Source organism: Styela clava, chromosome 4 (assembly GCF_964204865.1).
Source record: "Styela clava chromosome 4, kaStyClav1.hap1.2, whole genome shotgun sequence".
Lineage (NCBI taxonomy): Eukaryota > Metazoa > Chordata > Ascidiacea > Stolidobranchia > Styelidae > Styela > Styela clava.
The window spans coordinates 22,523,403-22,546,747 of NC_135253.1; the positions used below are offsets into that span (position 1 = coordinate 22,523,403).

At 37.8% G+C, this 23,345-nt stretch overlaps 2 protein-coding genes across 3 annotated transcripts; both read left to right on the plus strand.

Moving 5' to 3' along the window:
• The first annotated feature begins 3,470 nt into the window (after positions 1-3,470).
• Positions 3,471-6,243, plus strand: LOC144421899 (uncharacterized). 2 transcript variants are annotated; one of them, XM_078111433.1, is made up of 5 exons: positions 3,471-3,731; positions 4,586-4,609; positions 4,909-4,941; positions 5,652-5,693; positions 6,117-6,243. In XM_078111433.1, the coding sequence occupies exons 1-5, from the start codon at positions 3,486-3,488 to the stop codon at positions 6,129-6,131; spliced, it is 360 nt and encodes a 119-aa protein (XP_077967559.1). In that variant the 5' UTR covers positions 3,471-3,485; the 3' UTR covers positions 6,132-6,243. The 2 variants fall into 2 exon arrangements, with proteins under 2 accessions (XP_077967559.1, XP_077967558.1); XM_078111432.1 differs by having other exon boundaries at positions 3,471-3,702.
• Positions 6,244-10,536: 4,293 nt separating this feature from the next.
• Positions 10,537-22,059, plus strand: LOC144422135 (uncharacterized). Its single transcript, XM_078111971.1, has 8 exons — positions 10,537-10,598; positions 13,466-13,566; positions 14,457-14,561; positions 15,094-15,198; positions 16,011-16,115; positions 17,358-17,454; positions 19,261-19,313; positions 19,610-22,059. The coding sequence occupies exons 1-8, from the start codon at positions 10,537-10,539 to the stop codon at positions 20,398-20,400; spliced, it is 1,419 nt and encodes a 472-aa protein (XP_077968097.1). The 3' UTR covers positions 20,401-22,059.
• Positions 22,060-23,345: the final 1,286 nt, after the last annotated feature.

A 23,345-nucleotide genomic window follows, 5' to 3' on the forward strand; every position in this document is an offset into this window, starting at 1 on the left:
ATTTAGGTAATATTCCATAGTCATTGTGGCATCTGTAGTTTATTTCTTATTCTTTTTATTGTTATTAATCATATTATTGTGTCTAATTAGGTAAATGTTTAATATTGGGTTCTTCCGTTGCTATATTTGCTGCTTCAAAGTGTCGTTGACTGGTTGACTTGTGGACTGATGAGTTTTTCGCGACACCTCGTCCACTGCAACAAGCCGATATCTGTTTCTGTAATTTGTTTCATGCATTTTATTTATTTCATATTGTTTATTAGTTTTCCACGACGTAAATGAATATGAAGGTAGATATTCGGATATGAACCTTCACAGGGAAATATAGAAATGAAGAAGATCTGCTATAAAATCCTACGGTTATGCATTTATTTTAGTATATTAGAAACTGATCGACCATAGGCTACTTTACATTGATTAGATTATATTTCATCATAATCCGGAAAAATATGGCGTGTGGCTTTGACGCAGATACTGAGCGAATAGAAAGGTACATCGCACGCGCAATTTACTGCGTTTCATTTTTAGTGCATTAGGCGGGATGGCATGTTTTACCTGTCACTGGGCAAAACTTGTCGGGTTTTTCGTTTTATTACCAGTTTGTATAATATCGTTTTATTCTGTAAAAGAACATAACGCCGCGCCAATTTCAAGATTTTTCGTGAGATGTTTATTAAATTTAGAAACAGTAAACCAGATATAGGGCGGTCAGTTAGCACAAGAGGTAAAAAATGATCAAATCGATGAATCGTCTTCCAGTCTTTGTATTCCTTTACTGACAGTCAGAATTGGGGTTTACGGATTCGCTCTTTTAATTATCTAACGCACATTATCGACAATGATTGCAGAATTACTGTTCCTTTTTTTTATAAAAAGAACTAAACTGAACCACGATTAGAAACAGGATATCATATTATTTTCCAAATCCGCACATTTAAGAGTTACAGGAGCGCACACTATAGTCCCAGTTGAACGACTTAGCATACATTAAAACGTGAATACACCTGCTTCGAATCAACGCAGTATGTTTAAAGTAATAATTATTTCGGGGTAATTAGTTTTGTCGTGGGCTGCTAAGCGTGACGTTGTTAAATAACCAAGTTTCTGGCCAGCTCGGTCCTTGTAAGTGACGGTGGCGCAGGAGAAACGCAGAGACGTTGTCAAACATCAGGTCAGGCACGAGCGCAGGTTCGAAACTCACGGGGTGGATCGAGTTGTAGCAGAGGGCCAGCAGACAGGTTAGCCAGGTGGTCGAGAAAAGAAAGGACAGACGGGCTGTGAGCCGTAGAAGAGGAGACCAGCAGATGCGCAGAGCAAAGAGATAGCATACCCAGCCGCAGGATAGGGAGGAAGAACCAGCGGGCCCGTCGATGAAGGAGATAGCAGACAAAGCCGCAGGATAGCACCGCCAGACAAGACAGGCAGGTCGTCAAGAAAAGAAAAGGCAGACCGAGCTGCAGTAGAGGACCAGCACGTGCACCGAGGAAAGAAAGGGCAGCAGACCCAGCCACCAGGATATGCTCAGCAGACAAGACGAGAGGAAAGGCGGCCGAGAAAAGAAATGGCAGGCAGGCTGATCCGCACAAGAGAGGAGCGCCGAGCAAGGGACGCTACCAGCAGACTGGTCGAGGAGAGAGGAAATAGGCCCGACCAGCAGGCAAAGGACCAGAAGGAAAGTTGGTCACGAAATGGTACAATCGTGCTGCCGGAGTGCAAGCAAGAAAATATTATGCAAAAAATATAATACAATTCAGGTGTCGCTGCCTGAAGACATTATGAGAACACCTGAAATGTGTTTTTAGAATGTGACGATGAAAAGAAGAAACGACGTGCGTAGCAAGCAAGCGTGGGGTGAATAAAAAATATAAATTATATATATATAAGGTGAGAAAAACAACGAAGCCCCAGAGCAGTCGAAGAAAAATTGAAACTTCAAATTTCCGTCCAATCTCATCGCTTCTTTTAAGCAAGAAGTTTCGAATAACGAACGCCAGCCGAGAACAACCGTTTGAAGTGTTTCTCACAACAATACCGAAACTTACTTACTTATTTAATTCCAGACGGAAAACTAATTCTAGTTATCGAGCAGCGACACGTAAGCTTCTAATATCTAGTTAAAAAGATCGGGTAATTTAATTATAGAAATAGTATTACTGAACACCAATGTTTTTTCATACTCCATAACTCAGCAATTTTAAAAGCATTCGCACCTTGAATATCGCTGCTTAGTCAACATGTTTTGGGTTTCCTGCGGCTTTTCTTCCCCACTAAAACTGTAAGTGCTATTTTCTGGTTATTTGTACACAATTTGTTTTGTACTGGTTGAAACTTACTTGATTCGGGGAGAGATGCGAGGAGGAAAGGGTGCCTGCCATGTGTGTCAGCCTCACACAAACCAACAAATAAAATATTGGAAAATAATTTTTTACTTGAATTACCAGTGGTAATAGTACATCTCCATACAATAGGCTCCATACAGCTATTCTTTGGATGTATGTTTGCCCATATGCTAAAACAATTTTATTGAATAACGTAGTAATCTTACGTGTGTTGAACATATTGTTGTTTGTATTGTTGTTGCGACTGGCTGTAGGCCCTACTTTGTTTCAGTGCTATCTCACCGCACATTGTGCGGTGGTGGTTATGATATATTATAATACCGAACAGCGTAGTAACATTGCGTATACTTCAATATGGTTAATACTTTTGCGAAATAACTACGAAGATATCCAAGAATTTTCAGTTTAGCGAGGACTTATTCGCCAAGTGGTAAAAGATAAATGATTTGTTGTAAAATTTTAAAATTTTAATACTATTTGGGACTACTGCTATTCATACTCATGATATTTGACAGAGTGCTAGTCCGTGAAGTTATTAATTGAAAGAAGGCGTATAGACAACTAGTTCTCAAACGGGGCGCGCCCGCAAGTAAGACGTAGACAATTTTTTGGTGGGCGGGAAGCTAACTAAAAAATATTTGTTTGATATTCACATTTTATTATTATGGATATTAACGTTCCATTCACGTATGTTCAACCTGTTTTTCGAATAAAACATTCGCCTTGCTATCTGTTATTTGTAGCTTATTGTTAGCTAGTCACTTTGGGGGCACGCGCGAGACTTGACAAATTCTAAAAAGGGAAGCGCGGCCTAAAACTTTTTAGAACCACTGGTATTGATATTTATAGATCAAATTTTTACAATACGATTTTTGTTAAGTGATTCAAGAGTCTTGCTGCACACTAACACAAATATATTTCTGTAACGTTTCGCCCGAAACGGCGGGTCGTAATTGGCCCGCGAGCCGCGTTTTGGGAACCGCTGCAAAAGATAATTGAATGAAATTTATTAAAAGATAGCAAAGAAGAGTTGCAGAAGCTCAGAAAAAAATATTATTCATGTTCTTGAGTGCCTCAACTGAATTTTTTTTTTCGATTAAATATTTAGATTAAGTAAAGATTAGTCAACGTGCGACAACTGAAGCAATGTATTGTTTCAAAATAGCATTCTTATGGGTCGTTTTCACACTTGCCAGATGCGAAGACAGTTTGGACATTTTCGATGGTAATTACCTGTCTCCAACAGTACCTGACTCGCCCGAAGCCAGATACAACTATCTAGACGCAAATTATAAGTCTATGAAAGACTTCTTCAGCGAAATGACAAGATTAGTTGAAGCCATGCAAAGCGAAGGATCGGGAGGTTTGACTTTAATTCAATACAATGATCAGGTATTTTACGGGATATCCCCATTGGCTATGTCCCCCCGCTTAAAAAAAAATTCACATTTTACTTGAACTGCATTTCTGCAGCGTTTGCAGTAAGACACCATTTTTTAACACCATTTTGCTCTATTCCCTAACAATTTGCTGAAAACCGGATGTTTCCAGGATAACTGTACATTAATCCTTCCCCCTAATGAACGAAACGAAATATTAGTGGATTGGTACGCTGTTCTAAGTTTGCTTGCTAAGCGGTGTTATTGTTTGTTTTCATTAAACTGATGTTTCATTAAACTTGATGTTTCTATCAAGCTGGATGCTTGTATAGTTCATTAGTCAGTGTCAGGGACACAACATTCCAAGCAAAAGACACGAGTAAGCGTCTAATAACGTCGTTATACAAAACAAAATTGCCCCCAAAATTCAAATTGTGGGCTGGCTACGCTCTTGGATGTTCCATACCTTCCTTCTTAATGAATCTCTGGACAAATGGTAAAAAAACAGGATCGATAGAAAAAACATGAAATTGTTAAAACAACAGCTTTCCCCAATAAGTTATCTATTCAGCACGTCACTGTATTTGCAGAATCTTGCTGAACGTTGCGAAGTTCAAGGCCAATTCTGGATACTATATTTGCAGAGAAAAAGTAGTTCAATCTGAATAACATCGATTAAAAAACGACTTCGACATCCTGTTACCCATTTGACTGGATTTTTAGCGCAAAAAAACAGACATTTAGGCACGGAGAAAGCACAATTTTAGCTTATGATCATGTATGCGCCTCGAGTGCGAAATTTCCTATTAGTGGTATTACACTTTTGGTTTTATTTTGCCGTTTTTCAATTTATCAAATATATTTCAGGGGGTTCATCAACATTTGTCACGAGTGAGTATTTTATAGTTTCATTGCATTGTTCAATAATCAGTTGAAATATTTAACGACTATGGAATTTTTGATCAAGACCACCGTCTGCACATAAACTTACTTTGCAACAGAGATGCTAATGCAATCTTCTTTATACAATGCAAGGTTCAAGCCAACGAGTTATTCTCCGGCATAAATCTTTAAATCCAATCTTAAAGAGCTTCACATCAGACTTCTAAAGAGCTACTCCGTGCATCTCTAGGCCTGTTTTTCTGACCAGGTCACGTCAAACGTTACTTATCGGTAACTTTTAATTTTAGGTTCCGGAGTTGAGCTTGATCCATCAACGCCAGGTAATAATGTTATAAATTTGTTTGTAAATAATTTAGGGATATTTTACTTTCCTGGCATCATATAAAGATGACCGTAGCCTAGCGGCTAGAGTAGTGGTTCCACAACGTGGCAGCGCATTTATCACCAATAAAAGTTTTAAATATTATTACATTTGACAAAATTAATGTTACATGTTTCAACGACGGTACGTCAATTCTAAGAAGTTGTCCTCGGTTTTGTTTTCAATTTCCATCACAGCAAAAAATGCAATTTTGCAGCCGCAAAGGTACAAACGAGAATATCGGTCAGAGACCGAAGACTTCTCGATCGAAAGTTAGGGGATCCCCCAAAACAGCGCTCTTACTCCATAGTGACACCTTGTTTCCCATCACTAAATAATTAATAACTCTCTAATTATACGACATAATTCGCCCAAAATCAATAGGCTTCTGGTCCGCTTTCGTGAGATATCGCGTGCATCTAACAGACAAACAAACAGACATACAGACAGACAAATACCTATCAACGTACTTACCGATTGAAATCGATAAGTAAAAACCTGTACAGAATGTAATTCTCTTCATATCAACATTCAGCTAGAGCGTTAGACTTGACTTTTCAGCATTGCAGCCGAACCGGAAAGGTTTCGTCCTTCCAGACAACATATTTTGACTTCTGTCTAGCGTATGGTCTTGCGTATGGAATCAAAATTCAGTTTTATTAATTTCAGGGGGATTGTTGGGAATCTCACAAGAAATACAAAATATTGATGGTAAGTATATATTTACTTTTAAGACACCCTGTATTGTTGCCAAAAAGATGTAAGTGAATAACAGGTAAACAAAACCTGATATAATTCAAGTTAACTCTGTTAGGAAAAATACGGATGGGAGGGAATAACCTAAAGCCGTCCCATAGGAGAAAAGTTCTGTTTGAATAGTCTTTCTGCTAGTTTCAAAATCTGTCCTTAAAGTTGAAGTTATCGTAACAGAACGAAATATATTCCAGGTTAGAACAGGATTGAAACTTTAAGTAAAAAGTTGAAGAGAATTCTGAAATGGCCTATTTTCATTGAATTCAACATGCTATTCACACCCAGAAATGAAATACTTTTGAATTTATAGGTATATTCCACATTCGCTACACCATAAACATACATATAAAATATATATACTGTATTTTTTAATTTGAACAGCACGACGCACTCTAACGGACAACTCGATTAGGAACATACTGAATGTTGAGAAGAAACTGTTTGGAATTACAAAATAACTTTTCTTGTTTAAAAAAAATACTGAAATAAAATCGAGTTGGAAAAAGAAGTATTATTTTTGTGTCAGTGTTCCATCTTGACAAGGCATTTGGGATCTTTTGTACAATATCTCGTCAAAAAACACCCCCGCTCAAAAAAAACAAGAAAAAAAAAACAGTAGTTATCTAGATAGGGTTAGAAATGTAGATTGCGATGGAAACTGAAATCTTTCCTCACCCTTAACTCTAACTTGATAATTACTAATTTGTTATTTTACAACGTGCTGCCCGGGGCGGCTGCCTTTCGCCACCCTCTAGGCACGCCACTGACTGGCCCGTGGCGTCCTTTCATCTGGCCCGCAATAACACTAAGAAAAATGGCGTTTTTTTCCAATGGATGTTTCCCCGAGCAACGACTTCCTTGTTCATTTTGTAACATTGGCCAATCAGCAAGATGCAAAAAATGACGTAACAATAGACCCTTTTGAATAGACACTTTTGTCACTCGGACAGATTTTCAGTCGTGGTTTCAAACAATACCTCGTTTTCGCGATTTTGAATGCTATACGTTTTTGATCGCGATTCCGAAACTTAAGTATAAATGAAATAAGTCAATCATAATTTTGTCTTTTCAGAAGTTGTAGTTTAATTGCGGTGCTCCCGAAGTATGCGAACCAAGATGGCGGCCATCGGAACGTAACATGGGTAACAGGTTAGGGTTAGGCGATAATTTTTTTCCAATTTTCCTTATTTTAGTCCTATTATCAGTTCGAAGACTAGCCAAGAGCCTCCCGTAGTATTCATACCTAAAATTATGGCCTAACCCTAACCTAGTACACATGTTACATTCCGATGTCCGCCATCTTGGTTCGCATACTTCGGGAGCCCCTTAATTGCAGTAATCAAAAGTTGTCTGTGATAAAATAGGCTAAAATTTTCTACCGATACACGTTTTATGCGAAGTGTTGTGTACGTTTCTCGTGCTAAAATGAACGGCGAGCCTGCATTTTGCGCTAATAGTACAAGTCACTTTAGCTTTTGTACTGCGGCATGTGGATATTCATGACAGCAATTGTTTTGCAAACAGTTAACCTCAAGATAGTTGTCTAGAAATCTTGTATATTTGTTTTGCTATGATGTTCTTGATCTATATTCTGCGATATAGAATTTAATATTCAAGAATTCAGAAATGTAGAATTTATATTGCTTAATGAATTGAATGGATTTCCAAACTTTTGGGAATTTATTATATTGCATTGACAAAAATATTTGTCCAGCCCGTTTCAACACAGTTCGAGTCCGAATGTGCATTGTTGACTGATTATTTTGTCCTAATTTTTAGTCATAGACGACTTAATAGTAGGGCTCAATCATATGGCGAACCGTGTTTTTGAAATTGTCGACTGAAAATATTACAATAATGAGTGGGCAATATTATCTTGACAAGCTTGGAAATGGCACACAGGAAATTAAGGTCATGTAGGTATTTTTAATTGGAGATCGTGACTAAAACAAAATGTATGTAAAAATGTTTTTGAAGGTTTATTTTTAAATATTTTTTATTTAAAGTAGATTTGTCTGCTTTGTCCATTTCAAAATCGCACAAACTAATCAACATTTCTTGGGCCACAAACTTAAATATATATACGAGTTCTGATTTACGTTAGAATTTGAGCCTCGCTGAATCAAACGCTTAATTTGCACAAAGCTATTGCGAACAGAATGCAAAGTGAGCATGAGATTAAAGGCCGCTGTAACAATATTGTAATAATGTTAGCTTGTTAGTTATTTTCGATATTTCCCATCGATGGATGTCAACAGTTTGCGTACCCATCTCTTTTCATAGCGTTGCAATAATTGTACAATAGACGGAAGTAATGACTGTAAGCAGTATTCAGTAAAATCAGTTACATATAAGGGTTATTAAAAATAGTTTGAAGCAAGCCTCTTTTGCCGTTGCCTTTTTCAACAATCTGAAAGCATCAATAGGTACATAAGACGTTAATGTGTCCAAGAACAGTTTAAAGAGTAATGGACGGGAGTAAGCGAGTATTGGAATTGTATTTATTGGCGTTGCAAGTACTGAACAATAGACGGAAACAATGTGCTAGCACTATGAATAATATTTAGTAAAATCAGTGACAAATAACGGTTATTAAATGTAGTTTGAAACAAGATTCGTTTGTCGTTGGTTAATTATAACACTGTGAAAGCAACATGGGGTTCATAAGACGGTAAGATGTTAGCATATATGGGATAATAGCGTTTGATAAATAAAGTAATATTTACTTCAAAATGCAGGTAAATTCAAAGTCTTTGGAATATTTTGGAATCTAATATTGACTGATATAACGTAAATACGGGTTTATAATCCAGTATAGCATTCTTAGACAGACAGGGAAATAGAACAACGTAATATTCAGGTTAAATACACACCAGCTATAGCATGCCCTAGAGCAAAGTGATCCAAGGTTGTCGGTTCCGCGGGCCACAAAATTATTTTTGCATTGTTCGCAGGCCACAATGGTGCCAAGCATAGGTAGGTAAACAGTGCAATACAAAACAAACACTTTTATTGTGCAAACACATAGTTATCAGGCTTAGCCATTTTTAGCTAATAGAATCTGCATTCGATTTTTAGTTTTCTATGATGCCTATATTGTTAGCATTTATTCCCGACCAAAAAGTTAGAAAGCCAGATAACAATTCAGACTGCCAGGCATATCATTTAACTTTGCTAGTTTCCCCTGCTAGCCATACCACTATTTAATTTAGTGACTTCAGTGATGACAATATGTCAAAAGATTTTTCTGATTCATTTTATGACGAAACAACACGAAATGCGATTTTTTGATTACTTCCCGAATGTGACGCGGGCCAGAGATAATGAAGCGGCACCACATGTGGCCCGCGGGCCTAGGTTTGGACCACCCTGTCCTAGACCTAGAGCACGCTACTCAACTATTTTTACCTAGAATCCGCATACAAAAATATTTGGGTCCTGTCTTTCCAGAAATTTTATTTCGGCCTCCTTAAACGCGCACTTCCTCTGTCGGCTAATGATTTTGAGCAAATCTAGATTTTTAATATAGTTTTATAGTTCTTTTCATATATATTCAAAACTATCAAAGTCATTTTATAAAGAGAAACCTAAAAAGTGGGGCTAATGATCAAAATGAAGAATTAGGTGCGGCCAGAATCCAACACTCGAACGCGGTCCGCCAGTTGAGTAGCCCTGTTCTAGAGTAGGAGTTCTCAAACTTTTTGTGTTATGGAGCCCGTGAAGAGATTGACTATTATTTACGAAAAGAAAAAGGCAACAGCGTATTATGCAGGATACATATAATATAGAGATAGCTAAACCAATCGGTTTCCATGACCTCGGCTCCCATAAAGACCGTAAGGCAGTTTTCAAAGGGATCAGATCAGTGTTCAGATCTCGTGGGCGGCTCCGGAGCGGTCTCAGAGGTCCCGAGCGAAGGGTTCACTGGGCAATATTCGCGTTGAATGCATTAATTTAAAGCAAATTGGCTGCGATTCGTCCAATTGTTTAATTTTTATTCATTTGCTTTAGTTTGTTGGTTTTTTTATCATTCAAATGTGGTGCGTAAAATAACCGATGAAAACTCGTTAAAGCGAAACTAGGTTAGAATTTTCCGAACGATTATAACAGTTTAAGAACTAACTACTCGTCAGAAGAAAATTGATAACGACGATGTTAATTTGTTGTTTCAGAGCTTCAGTCAAAATTTTGTTCTATCCGCTCGGTTTCCGCTTCATCAAAAAATTTTTAACTTCGGGTTTTTGTATAATTCCCCTTAAAACTTGTTACGGCCCTGTTAATTTGTTATTCCAGAGCCGGAGTCAAAATTTTGTTCTATCCAGAGTGTGAAATGGAAACCGGAAGTCATTTTTTGAAATCCGGATTCAGTCAGAACTTTTCTTCAATGGGGTGGCTTTGGGTTATTCCTTTCCATCCATACTTTTCCCGGCGCTCCGAAGTATGTGTACCAAGATGACGCATAACCTGAACCCTAACCTGGTACACATACTATGTTCAGGTTGTCCAGGTTCCTAACAGAGTTCACTTGACCTATATCAGATTTCGTTAAAAATGATACATCGAACCAGCTAATTTTAACAATATTAAATAAATAACAACAACAATTTTAACAATACAATAAATCGAATCAATCGGCGTTTGATATTCACATACATCTCTTTAGCAGTAATAAACCTATACCTATATATATATATAGTTCTTTAAACATGCCGCAAACAACTCTTCAGTATCTACTTTTCACTTTTTGTTGAAGACCCAGAATCCACCTGGAGTATAACTTGTTGAAAAATATTGTCCAAAAATGGCTTGCAAACAAGAAAATCAAAAGTCTGGGACTAAAAATAAGTATGAGAAGAAATTTGGGTAATTCATAATTTTAATATATAGCGCAGGGTGGTCCAAGGTTGTCGGTCTCGCGGGCCAAACTATTATTTTCATATTGTTCGCGGGCCACAATAGTGTCAAGAATAGGTAAACAGAGCAATACAAAACAAACTCTTTTCAATATTTGTCATTTATCAAGCTAAAATATGCAAAAACCCCATTAAAACTTGCAAAAAAAAATATTTTTGACGAAACAACACCAAACGCGTTTTTTTTACTCGCCCGCCAATGCGACGCGGGCCACAGATAATCTAGCGGCGGGCCACATGTGGCCCGCGGGCCAGGGTTTGGACCACCCTGATATAGTGTGTCTATGAAGTCCTAATTTTTTTTTAAATTGCAAAGCAAATTTATCGATACCATATATTGTTTTGGCCCTCACAAATGAAGGTAAAATACTTGAACAATTACTGATTATGTGGCCCGCAGCTTCATTAGCGGTGGCCCGCGTCGCATTCGGAGATTCATCAAAAAATCTGTTGGTGTTTTTTTGTCATGAATTTAACCAGAAAAATCTCTTGACATATTGTTACATCACTAAATACACTGAATTGACTAGTGTTATGGCTAGCTGAGACAACTAGCGAAAGAGTTGCCGTTGCAATTATTGTACAATAGACCGAAACAATGGATTATTTATATGGGAGAGGAATGCTGAATTATCACCGCCGTCAAATTACCACTAGTCGGCCACGGCTTTTTCCACTATGAAGTCCATACATCTGAAACGAATAACTTGCTAACAAATCCCATACCTGGCATGAATTGGGACGAGAGGCAGTTGTGCGATTTGTATTTAAAGCGCGTTATAGACTTTCTTCTACCCTGGGATAAAAATGATTTTTAGTAATGCAGCAGTTTTCAACCCCTTTGGTTTGAACGGAATACTAATGAAACATCATGCACACTGGTTTAATTGGCTTTTATTGTCTGAATTATATAAACTATAAATATATTCATATAAGCAAACCCTAATACTGGCAAAATAAAAAGATCTTCAAAATTTAGCAAGTTTTATGATAGGGACAAATCTAATAAGTATTTAGGTATATTTGAAGGTACTCCCGAAGTATGTGAACCAAGATGGCGGACACCGGAACGTAGTATGTGTACCAGGTTAGGGTTAGGCCATAATTTTAATCCAATTTTCCTTATTTTAGTTCTATTACGAGTTCGGAGATTAGCCAAGATACTCCCGTAGTATTTGTACCTGAAATTATGGCCTAACCCTAACCTGGTACACATAATACGTTCCGGTGTCCACAATCTTGGTTTACATACTTCGGGAATACCTATTTAAATAATATGCATATAACATAAACCAGAATGTGTAACCTATAGCTCATGAGGAAAATTGTGTCGCCCGCGGAGAATTGCCAACTTTGAATGGTGTGCGTCCCGCGAAACAAATTTTTAATTTTGGCCCACGGTTTCACCCAGTTATTTGGACGCTCCCGTAGTATGTGAACCAAGATAGCAGACATCTGAACGTAGAATGTGTACCAGGTTAGGGTTAGGTCATAATTTTATTCCAATTTTCCTTATTTCAGTTCTATTACGAGTTCGGAGATTAGCCAAGATACTCCCGTAGTATTTGTACCTGAAATTATGGCCTAACCCTAACCTGGTACACATAATACGTTCCGGTGTCCACAATCTTGGTTTACATACTTCGGGAATACCTATTTAAATAATATGCATATAACATAAACCAGAATGTGTAACCTATAGCTCATGAGGAAAATTGTGTCGCCCGCGGAGAATTGCCAACTTTGAATGGTGTGCGTCCCGCGAAACAAATTTTTAATTTTGGCCCACGGTTTCACCCAGTTATTTGGACGCTCCCGTAGTATGTGAACCAAGATAGCAGACATCTGAACGTAGAATGTGTACCAGGTTAGGGTTAGGTCATAATTTTATTCCAATTTTCCTTATTTCAGTTCTATTACGAGTTCGGGGACAAGGCAAGTGACTCCCGTAGTACTTGTACCTGAAATTATGGCCTAACCCTAACACATACTACCCTTGATATAGATTATCGGATTTAAATGGAAACTAGCAAAACCCCCAAACTGTACTTTGGGGGAGACAATGGCTACCGCGGAATCCCGATTGAAAACAATTGTTATAATGCATTAGTTCTCAACCTTTTTTTTTGTGGCCCATTTTCGTCTCACAAAAATGCTGTGGCCAACTAACCTTTTCATGCGGGAGAAAAACTTCAAGATAAACATAGAATTTTTTCTGCGAATATAGACACTTTCAGTTCAATAATATTTAAGTGAAAATTACCGCCCTGTCACAAAAAAATGTATCATTCATTGCTACTACCATCAAATTTAACTAACTTTGTCGACAACTCTAGTATTAATAGGACCGTGGCCCACTTGAAATGTCCCTGTGGCCCAGCAGAGGGCCATGGCCCACTGGTTGAGAACCAGTGGTATAATTCAGCGGTTCCCAAACTATGGGTCGCCATTCACTGGTGGGTCGAAAGAGGAATCTCAGTGGGTCGTGAAAAGATGTAGAAAGCTTTGATTAATTATACTGGGTATTAGGATCGGTGGCAAAGCAGATTTAAAAGCAAATTTCGAAATAAACTTTTCAATTTTTTACGTCTAAAACTATCTGAAATTGAAATAAATGTCAAGTCTATTATGGAAAATAGCAAGAAACAATCTCATCTTTCTGACTAGCTTCACTGAAAATTCAATTTGAGAAAACGAATTTGTTTCCTCCATCAATGTTTTATTAATTTATTAAAGTTAAGCTGTGGTAAAAAATAGTGGGTACCAACTCTAAAAAGTTTGGCAACCACTGATATAATATATTACTTTTCCTTTGAGGTCCGCACCACATTCGGAGTATGAAGACCCGAATCAATTGAAAGAGGGCGCAAGTAATTCTAAACCAGATGATCAGAACAGGCAGGCCCAGTATGCACAAGGTATGTAAATAAAACATGACGCAGAGTGTCCCCGAAAACAGGACTAAGACATGGGACGTGGACTAGCTTTTTGAATCGAATCAAACAGTAAATTATTCGAATCGGCTCAGACAGATATTTTATATCGCCGTGGCTTTGTTTTATTTCGGCCACTAAAAGCCAGAGTGAATTTTTTCCATTGAAGCTATATTCTTAAAATACTTTCTGTCATGTTCTATTGATGTTTCATGTTTGTTAATTTTAACGCGAGCAAAGATTTTTTGGACCTCCTGAAGTATGCGCACCAAGATGGCGCACAACCTGAACTCAGGTTGTGTACCAGGTTAGGGTTCAGGTTATGCGACATCTTGCTGCGCATACTTCAGGAGCACCGATTTTTTAGATGGCGTACAAATTTTCAAAACGTTCTTCAGGTCTAATTCGTGTCTCAAACCAAACTTGTTTCTCATTTATAATACCTTATTGCAGAGTTACCCAAACTTTTAGGGTGGCGTACCCAATATTTAAGAATCTCAGTTTTAACGGACCCCCATCCTATGGTCCTATCAATTTTTGAGCCTAACCAACGAGTAAAGATAATGTTTCATCATATTTATAGGAGGTGAAAATGCTGCCTCACGCATGTAGGTCGTTGCAAATGGCGATAAAATTTTAGTTGCCTTTTCTGACAGCAATGGATATTCGTCCGCAACGCTCGACCAAAAATATGCAATTGCTTTTTGATTGAAATCAATCATTAAATATCGTTCAGACTTGTTTTATATTGTTGCAGACATCTTGTGCTGTTGTCCTGGACCCCCAGGGGTCCGCAGACCCCAGTTTGGGAAACCCTGTCTTACTGTACATTCATTCTATACGCAAATATTGAAATTGAATCATTTTACATTCAGAAAATAGGAGCGATTACGAAGACAGAGATTTCAGTACAATCAATATTGCGCAGCTTACTTCGTACGAAGACTTCTCTCCTGATAGAAGAACCACAAGCTCAGAAGGTAAAAGTAGGATTGCAGACTCGATTCGATTCCATGTCATTCGAGTATCCGACTTCCAACTCCTTATTGGAGTAATTCTAACTCTTTACCGGATTTGAATCACTCTGAAACAAAATTGACTCCAGCTCTCCCTCACAATTTTCCAACACCAACCTTTCTCAATGGCTATGTCTGGAATCCGATTCCGGTTTCCAATTTCGGTCCAAAAATTGATTCCGCTTTCAACTATGGATTAGTGATCTTCCTCAATGACGCTATCTGAGAACCGATTCCAGATTCAAACTCCAGTTCATAAAATTGACTCCGGATTTATGCTTCCATCAGATTGATTAAATTAAAACTTCCCTAAAACTTGGTTGAAAAAATGCTTCCATCTCTATAGATCAGTGATATTCAACCTGATTTACGCCATACCCTATGATTCGACCAGTACAACCCAGGTGTTCCATAAATTTCCATTTGATTCTGCTCCAACAAAAAGGTTGAAACTCCTGATATACAGAGATATTGAAATAAATCATTTTTTACTCAGAAAAAAGAAACGACTACAAAGACAGAAATTTCAGTACAATTAACATTGCACAGCTTACTTCGTACGAAGACTTCTCTCCTGATAGGAGAGCCACAAGCTCAGAAGGTAAAAGTAAAAATGCGGACTCGATTCGACTCCATGTCATTCGAGTATCCGACTTCAACTTCATATTGGAGAAATTCTAACTCTTTACCGGACTTGACTCACTCTGAAACAAAATTGACTCCAGCTCTACCTCAAGATTTTCTAACACCAATCTGTCTCAATGGCTATGTCTGGAATCCGATTCCGGTTTCCAATTTCGGCCCAAAAATTGACGACGCTTCACAACTATAGAATAACAATCTTCCTCAATGACGCTATCTGGGAACCGATTCCGGATTCAAATTCCGGTTCATAAAATTGACTCCGGATTTAGGCTTCCATCAGATTGATTCAATTAAAACTTCCCTAAAACTTGGTTTAAAAAATGACTCCATCTCTCTAGATCAGGGGTGTGCAACCTGTGGCCCGCGGGCCAAACTCAGCTCGCAAGGAAAGATTGTGCGGCCCGCGGAGTAGCGCCACATTTGAATAATGATGTTCAGGCAGCGAAACGAGTTTTTTATTTAATCTGGTATGTGCGAGCAATTCCAACTCCTTTGAGTTGCAATGCCTATATCTGAGCTTGTCCAAAGCAAACAACGCATGTCACAAGATCAATAACCAAATTTTATAGGTCCGCAACTACTAGAAAGCCTATGTTAAGTGAAGGTGCGGCCCGCCGGTTCATCCAGTTATTTGTATCTGGCCCTACTGTATTGAAGGTTGCTCACCCCTGCTCCAGATCAGTGATATTTAACCTGATTTCCGCCATACTCTATGATTCGACCAGTACAACCCAGGTGTTCAGCAAATTTCCATTTGATTTTACTCAGAAAAAAGAAAAGAATACAAAGACAGAGATTTCAGTACAATTAACATTGCACATCTTACTTCGTACGAAGACTTCTCTCCTGATAGAAGAGCCACAAGCTCAGAAGGTAAAAGTAAAAATACACCACGTACACATACTTCGGTATTACCAAAAAATTGACTCTAGCTCTACCTCACAACTATATGACAACACTTACTCGGAATGACACCATCTGAATCCGATTCCGGATCTAAACCCCAGTTATTAAATTTGACTCCGGATTTGATTCCCCCATCAGATTAATCATATTTGAACTTATTGTACTTAATTTCGGTTTCAGATCTTGGTAAATCGACTCCGTCTCTCAAAATATCGATTTATAAATAAAGTTTATTCTGCTTTAATTAAAATAAAAGTTTTTACTTCGAATCCGCAATGTTTTATAATGCGAATCCGATCACCACCCAAGATACCAAAATATTCGTACAAAGCGTTGACTCGAGATTTCATTAGATCCAAGTTGAATCTGTCTTGGAAATTACGAAGGGGATATTTGTAATATAGAAATTCTAGTACTCCCGAATTATGTGAACCAAGATGGCGGACAGCGGAACGTAGTGCGTGTACCGGGTTAGGCCATAATTTTAGTTATATTACTAAATATATATTACTATCGGGGACTAGCCTAGTGACACCCGTAGTATTTGTACCTTGAATTATAGCCTAATCCTAACCTGGTACACATACTACGTACCGGTGTCCGCCATCTTGGTTTACATACCTCGGGAGTACCGGAAGCAGTGGCATAGATATGTCGAAATACCTGATAATAAATATAGGGGATAACAGGGGCGTGTCTATGGCATGCTAAGTTCGATGATTTAAATAATAATATTTCAAACATTTCACCTTTACATGACCTCTAATTTGTTTATTCTAATGTATACCAACATCTATATTCCCTCGAATTATTCATTCGAAGTTAAGTGTAAGGGGCATCATTACCAAAAACTCGCCCTGGCATTATAAAAGGATAGTGTGTGAATCAAGATGGCGGACATCGGAACGTAGTATGTGTACCAGGTTAGGCCATATTTTCAGGTACAAATACCACGGGAGTCACTTGGCTAGTCCCCGAACTCGTAATAAAATAAGGAAAATTAGACTAAAATTATGTTCTAACCCTAATCTGGTACAAATAATAAGTTCCGGTGTCCGCCATCTTGGTTCACATACTTCGGGAGCGCCCATAAAAGTTTGACACATCCCGTGGAAATGAGTTTTGGAAACAAACTACTTAGCTCAATCACAGAATAGTTTGAACAAGACTATGCGACACTTTATGAAAACTTTCTTCAAAATATTTTAGATATTCGGGAAATCGATAAAATATTATTCGAGCGGATGACGATGTTAGAAAAGAGAATGAAAACTTTGGAAAATCGTCAAGATGCAGCAAAAGGAGTGTGAGTAGCCATCTTGTGATTTTAGCAACCTACCAGCATTGAGATCAATGGTCCTCAAACTTGTTAATCCACGTCTCTTTTTTAGAATTTGTCAAGTTTCGCTCTCACTTCAAAAATAAAAATAAGCTACAAATAACAGATAGCAAGGCGAAAGTATGTTTTATTAGAAAATAAAAACACGTTGAAAATACGTGTACTAAACGTAAATATCTAAAACATGAGAGCTACGCCCTAATATATGGACACGTCTGCTTGCAGTACAGTATGGTTTACCGTACCGTCAGATCAGACTCTACAAATATACTGACACCAAGCGAAGCAGTACAGCCGGACACAAAATGGCGTCCGATGTCCGCAGAATGTTCGGTGACGTCATAGCAAACAAAAACAAGTCTCACAGAGCTAACAGGAATATTTGAAATAAATAAAAGTAATTGCCTTCTGGAGAAAAATTTTATCTGTAACCGCTAAAAATTTCAGAGCAATTGGTCCAGTAATCAAAAAGAAAAATGACTTTTTAGGTTTTCCACTAGGTGTTCAAAAACGTGTCAAAGAACAACAAGTCCAACAACAACATAATATTGAAACAATCGCTATGTCTACTACGTGTCTAATAAGGCTAACAAGACCAAATCTAACACTTTTTTAATAACTTCACGGCCCCTACACACCCCCTTGTGCAGCACGCCTCACCTTTTGAAAACCACTTATTTAAATTGTTGTTTATGAATCAAAAATAATCGAAATCATGTGAAAGATATGAATTACTTGTCTTCAAACCAGATTCCTCTCTAAAAATATTAATAACTGAAACTATCACTGAAGGTTACGCGAGACTACTTCCTATTCCTTCTTCAATGCTTTTGCTCTAGTGGGTGCGTATGCTTGTAAGACAAGCATGCTGTAGCAGGAATGAACATGACCATGCAGGACACTTGAATTGCATAGTAAAACTTGTCACGTTGTCGAAACTTAGGATACTTATTATAGGAAAAATTTAGCGAGAAAATTTGGTTTTAAAAAACAGCACCCAAGTTCCCAAGTTTGACTCCGACTCCGGTTATTTTGAAATTATGACTTCGGATTTGATTCCAATTATGAAACTCCGATCACCTCGCATCTAACAATTCCAAATCTTGTAAAACTTGCTTCCCGAGGGTAAAGATACACTTCACAAGCCGTGCTTATTAGATAATAAACTTTACATTGGTTGAGAATCCAAGCTCGATGATTCTGAACGAATGTATTGCTAAATTATTTAAATCGGGGATTACCAAACCACGGCCCGCGGGCCGAATCCGGCCTGCATAACGATTTAAAATGGCTCGCCGAGCTTAAGTGGAAGCTTAGAGATGTCAAAAAGCAAACAAAACAAGACGCTGAAAACGGACGTGTCTTGGATAAATGTTAGCGTTCGTATTTCTTCATTAAAACGAGTCAGACTTCAGCGATATGTGTTCTCTGCCAATAAACTATACTAGTTTTGAAAGAATACGACTTTAAGCGCCATTTTGAGTCCAACAAACATGTTGCAAAACAAATGTTAAATGAAAGTGAATCAACAGAACCCCAGCTAAACCGTCGCGCACTTTCGGGCACTACACTTTTCTGACTCGCGAACATCCTCCAGATTCTAATTTTTTGCCCGCGGCCAAAAAAGTTTAGGAACACATGATTCAAATTCACGTCTTAGCTTCTACTATATCGTTGCTATTTTACGGACGATATGCCGTAGTTTGCCACATATTTAAACTTTCTGAGCAAATTTGCTATCCTTGCGTTACAAATACAATTTTAAATCTTTAGAAACTCAGAAACGAAAATCTCCGAACCAAAGAAAGCAGAGTCAAAAGTAAAAGGTGAGTGGTATCTGATCTTTGACCTATTACCTTTGAACCTTGAGTGATATTTTCTAATAGTTTCAGAATGATGACGTGTCCCTCAAACAGTGAATGATATCTTATTTCGTATGCAGACCATTCTTACGACATAATTTGATGTGCAGACAACAATAATGAGTTTATGAGATGATTTGGTTTTATGCATCAACAGTGAGGAAGTTCCAAAGTTGCAATTAACGCAATTCAATTGTCCGTGGGCCACTGTTTGCCGACCCGATGAATTGAATCCCTAAACGACATACTTTTTACTATAGATACACCAACACCAGATGCTATAAAACCGATAAAAAGGAAAGAACGTACTCTGCAATCGTTACTGGATGAGCTTGACAACTGTTTTATGACAGGGAGAAAATCAAAAGCAAATTTTTGTTTGAGCGAGATCAAGAAATTGATGACGTCATCAACTAGACCCAAAGCAGCCGAGGTAACAGAAATCGCCGATAAATATTTTGATAACTCATCCTATATCAAAGCTGCTGTTTTGCTTTCTTGGGCGGCTGAGCTGCATGTTTCGGATTCCGACCCAGATACGGCTGGACATGAAATCTCTTCTTGTGCTTACAAATATGATCAAGTCATTAGACATATGAAGGATATCGGAGGAAGAATGCACACAATAGCCGAAGACTTTGGTGTGAATATTATTCTAAAAATGCTTGGAAATCTACGAGACGTCACATCGGTTAATGCCGAGGTTATGTTTGAATATGAAACTTGGACTTTAAGTAACGTAGGTGTGTCTCATTCAAGGTTAAATCACAATTTAGATTCAATCACGTATTTTCGCGAGGGAATGGATTTGTTTGAGAGAAAATACAAAAGCAGTGCAATGGAGCACTATTTTTATGGCCAATTACTACACAACACAGGAGTGGCTCATTCGCATTTAGGAAATTACGCCGAAGCTGAAAAACACTTTCTTGATGCCCTTAAATCATACAACGCTTCAAACGACTGGGAATACGAAGGACAGAAAGGGTCTGAAATAACAAAAACTGAAGAAAGGTTAAATCTATTACGTCAGCGTTCTAAAGATAAATGAGTTTTAGTACAATTCCGTGGAAATCGCGACGCAGTGACTGATTTCAAAAGAAATGAAAATTTCAAACTTCCATCAATTAGATTTGTATTCCGAGGTCACAACCTTTATTCAATCAGGAAGTACAAGCCGGACCTGCGGCTGCACTATAAGAATATTAATTTGATTCTTTTGGCAATTCCCGTAGCGCAAATTAGACCAGTTATACTCAAGTATAGTAATCGTGTTATTTAACTATTCAAGAAGAGAAGTAGACTTCTAATTACGCTATCAGCTTTGGCCTAGTGGTTATTGCCTTGGTTCCTGACATCACAATATAAAAAGCCTCAAGTTTAAACCATACACAATACCAGATGTACAATTTAAGAATAATTGAGTTTTAGTTTAATTTTGTTGAAATCCCGGAACAGAGATGTTTAAATGAAATGAAAATTTTGAAACTTCCTGTTATTAGATTTGTATTTCGAGGTCATGACCTTTTTTGAACCCGGAAATACAAACTGGAACTCGGGTAGATAATTCCTTGGCAAAGTCTGATAAATGGGAGAGGCTTTTCCTTGAAACTATATATCTATGTATGTAGATTTGACTTCTTATCCAGAGTCTTATTTAGAATGAAAGATTGAAACTTATCAGGGTAAGTACTTAATGCAATCTAAACTCAAATGCGTGAAATCATTTCCAAAGCTCATAACCAATCCGTAATTTTTTTTGGTGTTTGAATTTTTGCACGTATGCCTTGTTTCGGAAAAACTTAAAAAAAATAATATTAGAAAATGAAGTTCGGAATTATTTTCGGTTCGACATGGCCTGTTATAGTTTATTTTGAAATTATTTGAAACTAATATCATTATATAAGTTTGCCATACTAACCGTAGAAATGGAGGTCAAACGATAGACTTTTTGATTACATCGCCTTAGGCCTCGAACAAGGCAACTGATGTCTCAAGCCACTGTTATTTGGAGGCCTAGTTTGGCATTGCCTCACGATTTATTACATCTTGTGCGACGTGGGGTGCAATTTGCAATCTGTAATGCTATCACAGTTAAGTTTAACACCTTACCCGCTAGGCCAGGGGTCGGCATTCTACGGCTCGCGGGCCGGACCCGCCGGAGCCTATAATTAATTATAATCAGACAAACGGCAACAAACTTGATGCGAAGTGCAAAGGGTTCAATGGCGCAAAAAATATTCAAAGGAATTTTTTTGAGATCTGATCTGTGTAAAAAAATGCGATTCATCGACCATTCGTGCGTTTTTTTAACTTTCTAAAACATGTGCGGCCCGCCAATGACTTGCAGCCCTAAATTTTGGCCCGCGAGCGACGAAAGCTCTGCGCTAGGCCATCGATCCGACGCGAGCTGTTAACTATATCTGCATTGCAGGTTACATATCTCAGGTTCAAATCTCATCCTTACCACCACACACTGGAGGTTGTAGACGGGGTCGCAAATTACGAACCGGAAAGATTCCAATTCTTCCAATATTAGTAGCCCATTGAACATCGTGAGATATTAGTGAACGTTTGTACATGCCCTCATTCCGAGTGAACGCTACAACTGTAGCGTAGACGTTAAATTTAATATTTTATTTTCGTTTTATAGACATGTCCAGGGTAAATAATCAGTTTTTTATATTTTAGAGTATTTTTTCTTTTCGGAATTTTTTTTTTGTGCAAATAAATTCAACTGTAGCGTAGACGTTAAATTTAATATTTTATTTTCGTTTCCTAGACGTGTCCAGAGTAAATATTCAGATCTTAATATTTTAATAGTTTTTTACTCTTTTCATAACTTTTTTTCATGCAAATATATTCAGTTTTTCGTGTTATCAATAACTAATGTTTTTTTCTTCTAAGAATTTTTAAGATTATATGGCAAAGACTAATTGGTTAGCGTCGTAATTTTGTTCGCATACTTTACATCAAGTTGTGTAAAGGGACGGAAACCTATGGACAGGGTGTATATTCACTTGGCTAACACAGACAATCCCCGAACTCGTAATAGAACTAAAATAAGGAAAATCGGAATTAATTTATGGCCCAACCCTAACCTGGTACACACACTACGAGAGTACCGAGAAAAGACCGTGTGACTGAAAATAACCTTCGAAGTAGTAACTACGGTGAAAGAGACATTTTCTTCCGAGTGAAAACTGTTCAAATAAAATCGCATTAAACATAAATTTTCACATATAATTGTGCCCCCCACGTTCACTCTGTGGTTCTCTTAGAGCAGTGGTACTCAACCTTTCCTCTTTCGCGGCCCATTTTTGTTGCACAAAAATTATGTGTCCCACTAACTTTTTCATGCTAGGTAAAAACTACAAGAAAAACAAAGAAATCTTGCTGCAAAAATCGCACTTTTATTATAATATTGATTAGGAGACAACCGCCCTGTAACAGAATGCATCATCATTCGTTGTTACTACAATCAAATTTACCTAAATTTATCAACAACTTTAGCTATTTTTATTAGGTCTGTGGCCCCCTGAATTTCCTGTGGCCCAGCAGTGGGCCATGGCCCACTGGTTGAGAACCAGTGCCTTAGAGGGACACTGCTGAAAATCATTGGCCGGGTGGTTAGCGCTGGATTTAACTATTTTGGCAACTCAGTGTCGCTGCTCGATAACCAGTTTTGGTTCCCCTGGACTTCCCATTCCCAATAAAAAGATGTACATTATCATTTTCTCGTAATTTGTGCTTGTATTATTTATTTACTTTTAAACTGGTTTGAAAAAATAGACTTGACTTGACTTAACCCCAAATTTGCTGGTTTTGAAAGAGCATTGATGAGTTGACTTTCTGAAAAGATATTTTAGTGAGCGAGTGCTCAATAAACAATATACAGTAATCGTAGTAGTGCTGGGTGGAATTCCCTGAACCACGAGTCAGGCCGAGTCACGGGTTATACGAATTTCGAGTCTATGATAAAAGTCAAGTCAAATA